At 53.2% G+C, this 7,401-nt stretch overlaps 1 protein-coding gene across 1 annotated transcript; it reads left to right on the top strand.

Moving 5' to 3' along the window:
• The first annotated feature begins 5,840 nt into the window (after positions 1 to 5,840).
• On the top strand, positions 5,841 to 7,220 carry AANAT (aralkylamine N-acetyltransferase). Its single transcript, XM_036269132.1, is given in 4 exon segments — positions 5,841 to 5,972; positions 5,974 to 6,059; positions 6,268 to 6,422; positions 6,773 to 7,220. Coding segments are annotated over 4 exon segments (612 nt in total). The 5' UTR covers positions 5,841 to 5,904; the 3' UTR covers positions 7,076 to 7,220.
• The last annotated feature ends 181 nt before the right edge of the window (positions 7,221 to 7,401 follow it).

Genomic DNA, 7,401 nt, shown 5'->3' with positions numbered 1-7,401 from the left:
CTCTCAGGACCGCAGGTCGACTCTCTAACCGCTGAGCCAAACCGGCCAGGGCCATCTTATCATCTTTTTAAAACACTACAGATATTGCCCTGGCCCCAGTTTGGCTCAGCGGTTGGAGCATCGGCCTGCAGACCAGAGAGTCCCGGGTTCGGTTGCCGCAGGGGCACATACCAAAAAAAAAAAGAAAAAAGAAACCACTACAGATATTGTAGATATTGTTACAGGAAAGGCAACAACCTGTATATATCACACATATTAGAGCTTATACTGGGCTTCCTGATCCTATGGCCAAAGCTAATGATAATATTGATCAATTAATAATTAGAACTGTACAATTAGCTACCCAATTTCATGCTCATACGCATGCAAATAGTAAAGGATTACAACACAAATTTAATTTAACATTAAGACAAGCTAAAGAAATTGTTAAAAAAAAAAATGCCCTCAATGTGGCGTTCTGCAAGATAAACCATATGCCCAGGGTGTCAGCCGAGAGGGTTGCGGTCTAACGAGCTATGGCAAATGGATGTAACTCATGTTTCTAGTTGGGGTAAGCAATCATTGGTGCGTTGCTCTGTTGATGCTTATTCTGGATTTAGATGGGCTACTCCTTTAGCTGGTGAAAAAGCAGATTATGTGAGTCAACATCTTATTGAAGCCTTGAATGTCATGGGTATTCCCCAAACTGTTAAGACAGACAATGCTCCTGCATATTTGTCTGCTAAATTACAATTCTTTCAGGTGTGGGATAGTAAGCATCCAGCTGGCATTCCTTACAATCCACAAGGACAGGCCACGGTGGAACGTCAAAATAAAAGTTCTAAAACACATGCTTATTAAACAAAAGGGGGGAAATGAGAGGTATTCCCCAAGAAGTGTAGTACAGAAAGCATTATTTACTCTTCGTTTTTTAAATATTGGAGATGGCCATTTAGCAGCTGAAAGACACTGGATAAGAGAAAGCCCACCAGCATGAACTCAGCCTGTTTATTATAAAAATGACGTGGATGAGTGGGAACCTGGATCTATACAACGCTGGGGTCGAGGTTCTGCTCGTATAATTTCAGAGAATGGACGGACAGGGTGGGTTCCTGCCCCACGAAATAAGCCCAGAGAATGAGTAAGCAGGGTCGGTTCGACCTCGACCCTCCGATTGATGAAATGCAGGCAAAGTCTTTAAATAAACCATCAGTGAGAGTGCCGTTAGCTCAGGCCAAAAGGCAGCAGTTCTGACCTGGGGGCAGATGAAAAAATTAATGAATGAAGAACGACTGGTTCATCAGACAGGGCAACCCAGAACTGCAGTAAATTTGACCCCAGAACTCCAGTAAATTTGACCCCAGAACTCCAGTAAATTTGACCCCAGAACTGCAGTAAATTTGACCCCAGAACTCCAGTAAATTTGACCCCAGAACTCCAGTAAATTTGACGTTGGCCATGATTGCCTTGATAACCACCCAGGTAGGTATTGTGACAGGTAATTATACCTGTTGGGCATACATTCCCAATCCACCTTTATTTTTTATTATTTTTTTTTTATCCTCACCCGAGGATATTTTTTCCATTTTTTGTACAGATAGAGTGGGAGGGAGAGAGAGGAAGGGAGAGAGAGAGAGAAACATCGACATGAAGGGACACATCGAGTGGCTGCCACCCGCACGACCAACCAGGGCCAGGGACAAACTGCAACCGAAGTACGTGCCCTTAGCGGGAACCGAACCCGGGTCTCTCCGGACCGCAGGCCGACGCTCTAACCGCTGAGCCAAACTGGCCAGGGCCCAATCCACCTTTAGACTGAGGAATACACTGGCTAGGTAGTCCTGTGCCAGTATTTGTAAATGACTCCAATTGGTTGCCAAGACCTTATGATGTTAGGAGGCCTTTAGTGCCTGCAGAAGAAGGGACTAAGATAGGAAATGATACCGTAGGGATTCAGGGAATTCCCGTTTGTATTGGACATGGTGATCATTGTTTGAAAATGCAGGCTCAAGCATGGACGTCTATAGTAAAGAATAATACTAGCCCTGGCCAGTTTGGCTCAGCAGTTAGAGCCTCGGCCTGCGGTCCAGAGACACCCGGGTTCGGTTCCCGCTAAGGGCACGTACCTCGATTGCAGTTTGTCCCTGGTCCTGGTTGGGGTCGTGTGGGTGGCAGCCACTCGATGTGTCCCTTTCACGTCAATGTTTCTCTCTCCCCCCAACCCTATCTGAGCAAAAAATGGACAAAAATGGACACCGTGACCACTGAGGGAAACTGGAGTGTTGTGTGGCACGGAGGAGGTGTGACACCTCAAACTCCTCATTTACCGTATGGCCCTAGACAACCACATATCTGGAAAATAGCTCCAGCTCTAAAATACTTAGCTGCCCAGACAGGACAAATCTGGAGAAATGAAAGTAATAATCGTACTCAATTAAGCTTTGATAAGAATCAGACCCATTACATCTCTGCATGTGTGCGGCTGCCTCGTGTCCTAATGATTGCGCAAACTCGCTGGCACAAAGAACATTATTCTCTGTCCTGAATCGCTCATTTTATACACGTTCCATTTAATAAAAGCCGAGATGATATTCACATCCTTAAGGCTCGCACAGGGGTGTGGATTCCTGTGAAGCTGAACCGAGAACGGCAAGACTCTCCCGCTATGATGATCCTGCAGCAAATGATAAAGTCCGTGACGAAAAGGACGAAAAGGAGGATCGGACTAATCACTGCTGTAACCATGGGGCTGATGGCCGTGCCTGCACTGTGCTGTAGCAGGTGGCTGTACATCAAAGTGTGCACACTGTGGACTATATCCAGGATTGGCATAAACATTCAGAAGAATTATGGACATCTCAAAGACAAATTGATACTGAACTGAATACTAGAATAAGTCATTTAGAACAAGCTATTGTTATGTTAGGGGATCAAATTGTTAGTTTGCAAAGACAAGTAACTTTTTTTTTTATCCTCACCCGAGCACATTTTTCCATTTTTTGTCCAGATAGAGTGGGAGGGGGAGAGAGGAAGGGGGGGGAGGGGAACATCGACGTGAAGGGATACATCGAGTGGCTGCCACCCACACGACCAACCAGGGCCGGGGACAAACTGCAACCGAGGTACGTGCCCTTAGCGGGAGCCGAACCCGGGTCTCTCCGGACCGCAGGCCAATGCTCTAACCACTGAGCAAAACCGGCCAGGACAAGACAAGTAACTTTAAAATGTGATTGGAATACTTCTTCTATCTGTGTAACTCCTATTCCCTGGAATCAAACACATTCTCCTTGGGGAAAGTGTAAGAAAGCATTTGTTAAATCATGGAAATGTTACGGCAGAAATTTTAGATTTACAGAGATACGTAAGTAATACTTTTGAAAAACAATTGCAGATAATTAGTGGTGATGAATTATTAGCCAGTATCGCAGATAGGCTAAGTGATCGGAATCTTTTGAAACAGTTTAAGATGTTTGGCAGTACGTCTGGTTTGATATTGATTATATTGCTGATTTTTGCTTTTCTATTCTATCTAGTCTGGCGCTGAGGGAGTGGACGAAGTCAAGCCACGAATCAAAAAACTGCCATATTCACGCTTCGGCTTCATAAATGACAGCATGAACAAAAAGGGGGAAATGTGAACTCAGGACAGGACCTGGTTTGCTCACCGAGTCATGCAACTCATGGCAAACAAGAACAGAGAGTGGAGGAGTCCCTTGATAAGGGCAGGGCCGACACCTGGGCCGACACCTGGGCCGACACCTGGGCCGACACCTGGGCCGGCCAGAGCTGCACACGAGCCCACAGACTCCTTGAAGGCAAACCACCGAGGACAGGAGGTGTGCCCGGCCCCAGGAACTGCTATTCTTCATATAAATGGTTGAGTTATGAATAGAACAGGGAGTCCTGGAGGGATTGTTATCGAAAATGTTTTTAACTTCTTTAACGATTTGTTGAATGCGTGCATTGTAACTTCACTCAGTAAATATGCTGCAGAACACTGGCTCGGGGCTCAGCATTGAGAGTGCCGAGCCCTCTGCTAATGCCCAGTTTAATTACTGCATCTGATCCGTTCTTCTCTTTCGTGATCCCACCAGGACACCAACAAGCCCCACCTGCCTCTTCAGGCTCCTCAGCTCGCCTGCACATCCGGAGCCAGGTACGGGATTTCCTCCCTTCGCTCTGGCGGACTCTGATGTGGGGACACTGTCCGATGACCAGCAGGAGAGCCACGGACCGTGAACCGGCCATTCGGGAAAGCGCTGGACCCAGCGGCTCAGGTGGGAACGGCGTGTGTGGGGAGGCAGGCCGGGCTGGCCAGTCCGTCTCACTGAGCTCTGTAAGATGTTATTTAATCTGAGCTCTGTAAAATGGGGTTAATACTCACTGGGCCGAGCTGTCCCGTGGATTAAGACTGCTTCCTCCTGCCCGGTGTCACTTGGAGGAGGGATTGGGGGGATTAGAAATCTCTGAGGACATCATATGGCGCCAGGCCACACCTGCTACCACAGCGGTGCACCCAGAATCTAGGGTTTTCCTGGTTCCTGTGCCTGCGGACCGCACTCAGGGTGACCGGCTCTGCGGTGGGAATGTGGGGGCCTTTGGTCTGGTAAGTGGCACCCCTGCCCCTAGCCTTCAGGAATAGGAGCAGAGTATCCTGCTTGGGGCTTCAAGACATGCTGAGAAGAGGTAGAGGAGGAAGGGCAAATTGGAAGCCATGGGTCTTTTTAAGGGGGGGTTGGCCTCCTTTAAGAATTGTACACCATGGCCCTGGCCGGTTTGGCTCAGCGGTTAGAGCTGAGAGTCCGAGGTTCGGTTCTCGCTAAGGGCACGTGCCTTGGTTGCAGTTTGTCCCCGGCCCCAGTTGGAGTTATGTGAGTGGTGACCACTTGATGTGTCTCTCTCACGTCAATGTTTCTCTCTCTCATCTTCTCCCCCTCCTGCTCTATCTGAAGGTGAATACAAAAATGTCCTCGAGTGAGGATAAAAAAAAATTTTTTTTCAGAGAATTGTACACCATGCCTGGCTGGTGTGGCTCAGTGGTTGAGCGTCGACTCTGCACCAAGAGGTCACCGGTTCGATTCCTGGTCAGGGCACATGCCCAGGTCGCGGGCCTGGTCCCCAGTAGGGCACGTGCAGGAGGCAACCGAGCAATGCTTCTCTCTCACATTGATGTTTCTCTCTCTTTAAAATATCAATTAAAACATATTTTAAAAAGAATTTTACACCTGCAGGGTGTCATGGGAGAAACGCAAAGTGAGCCAGGGTAGAAGCAAGGGGTATCTGGTATGCCATCCATGCTGGCTCCTTCCCATACCCCCAGAACCCCCCACCTCCCCACCCCCTCCCTGTGTGCACATGGCCCAGTCTGAGGCCACGTGGGTAAACGTAGGGCTCCCCGAGGACCCACTTTGATGGAGGGTGTTTCTCTCCAGGGCCGAGGGCTGAGACTACCTGGAAAGCTCTGGACCACACCATCTCGCGCCTGAGGGACCAGAAAGTCTTCCCCCGGGCAGGTAAGAACCACCACCCCATCCACCCCTCAGTTGTTGCATTAGAAGTGGTCAGTGGAGGCTCATACGCCCTCCTCTCTTGGGCAACAGTGTTGTGGTGCCCTGGGCTCCAGTGAACCCAGCCCACCCCCCACTCCCCTGGGGCTCCGACCTAGAACCTGAAGGGTGAGCAGGGCAGCTCCGCAGATCCTTCTGGCTGAGAGGAACTGGTGGGGAGAGAGCACCAGTGTTTAGTCCCCAGAGCAGCCCTGGGGCGTGTGCTCATCACTTTGGGGCTGGCACCACCCCAGGCCCAGCTACAAGAGGTGAGACCCAGCGGCACTCTGGCCTGTCCCTTTTGGAGAAGAGGACCGGACCCTGCCCCTCAGTCCTCCCCAACAGGTTCTGAGCGCCCAGAAGTGGGGCCGGCGCGTCCATGCAGAGTGTTCACTACCTGCCGCCTGTGGCCCTGCGCCCGCCACCCGGGGTGCCAGGGCTCCTGGGCTCAGCGGCGCCACACCCTCCCTGCCAGTGAGTTTCGCTGCCTTACACCTGAGGATGCCGCCGGCGTGTTCGAGATCGAGCGTGAAGGTGAGCAGCCCACGCGGGGCCGGGGGCCGCGGCGCAGACGGCCGCTGCCCTGTGGGGAGACGACCCTCGTGTGTCCTGGCCTCCTTGCTCAGACCGGGTGTCTCTGTGTGCGTGTGTGGTGGTCGGAACCCCGCTTCCCTGTAGGGGCGGGAGGGGGCGGACATGGGGCATGCGGACCCGAGCCACCCACCTGTGCCTCCTGCCGCAGCCTTCGTCTCTGTCTCGGGCATGTGCCCCCTGAACCTGGACGAGATCCGGCACTTCCTCACCCTGTGTCCAGAGCTGTCCCTGGGCTGGTTCCAGGAGGGACGCCTGGTGGCCTTCATCATCGGCTCACTTTGGGACGAGGAGAGACTCACTCAGGTGAGGGCAGGACAGGCGGGCTGCCGTGCCCAGCCCTTGGAAGGCCTCAGGGAGAGCCCACCACCCCTGGCCCCGGCTCCTCCCACGCAGCTAGCCCGATGAGGGCGGGGGGCCCGGAACTGGGATTTCTTCCTCCAGACCAGACACCTGAGCCCAGGCCACGGGCTCTCTTCCAGGGCAAGAGGCCCCAGATCTTTGGGGTCTCAAAAGCGCTCATGAAGGGTCTGCCACGAGGCTTGGGTGGGAGAGAGCCCGGACTGGAGGCACTCAGGGGACACCAGCTCTTGGCCCCGGGAGGGGGACGGTGTCAACAGAGGTGACTGGGACCCAAGCCTGTCTCTTGCCCGCAGGAGTCACTGATGCAGCACCGGCCCGGGGGCCACACGGCCCATCTGCACGTGCTGGCCGTGCACCGCTCCTTCCGGCAGCAGGGCAAAGGCTCCGTCCTGCTGTGGCGGTACCTGTACCACCTGAGCGGCCAGCCAGCTGTGCGCCGGGCCGTGCTCATGTGCGAGGACCGTCTGGTGCCCTTCTACGAGAAGCTCGGCTTCCACCCAGTGGGCCCCTGCGCGGTCACTGTGGGCCTGCTGTCCTTCACAGAGCTCCAGTGCTTCCTGCAGGGCCACACCTCCATGAGGCGGCACAGCTGCTGAGCTGGCTGCCCAGGGCCCAGTGGCAGGCGGGGAGGCGGGCTGGGGCTCCTCTCCAGCCCCAACCCCCTGCCCTGGCCTCCCGAGCTCTGCAGAGGCTGTGATTCCCAGGCAGGGGAGGGGTGAAATAAAGAGAACAGGCCAGTTCTCCCGGCTGGAACACCAGTGATGCGCCCTGCAGTCTGTCTCCACGAGACCCTCTGGCCCTCCTGCACTCCAAACTGTGCCCAAGATGGGGTGGCAGCTGGGGACAGAGGCAGCCCTGCCTCAGCCCCCCAGTCTCAGGGGCCAGTGGGGCCCCTTGTTCTCCCCAGTCCCAGGGATGTCCC

This window comes from Molossus molossus, unplaced genomic scaffold, assembly GCF_014108415.1.
Source record: "Molossus molossus isolate mMolMol1 unplaced genomic scaffold, mMolMol1.p scaffold_m16_p_19, whole genome shotgun sequence".
NCBI classification, from domain to species: Eukaryota; Metazoa; Chordata; class Mammalia; order Chiroptera; family Molossidae; genus Molossus; species Molossus molossus.
This window is presented reverse-complemented; position numbering and strand designations above follow the sequence as displayed.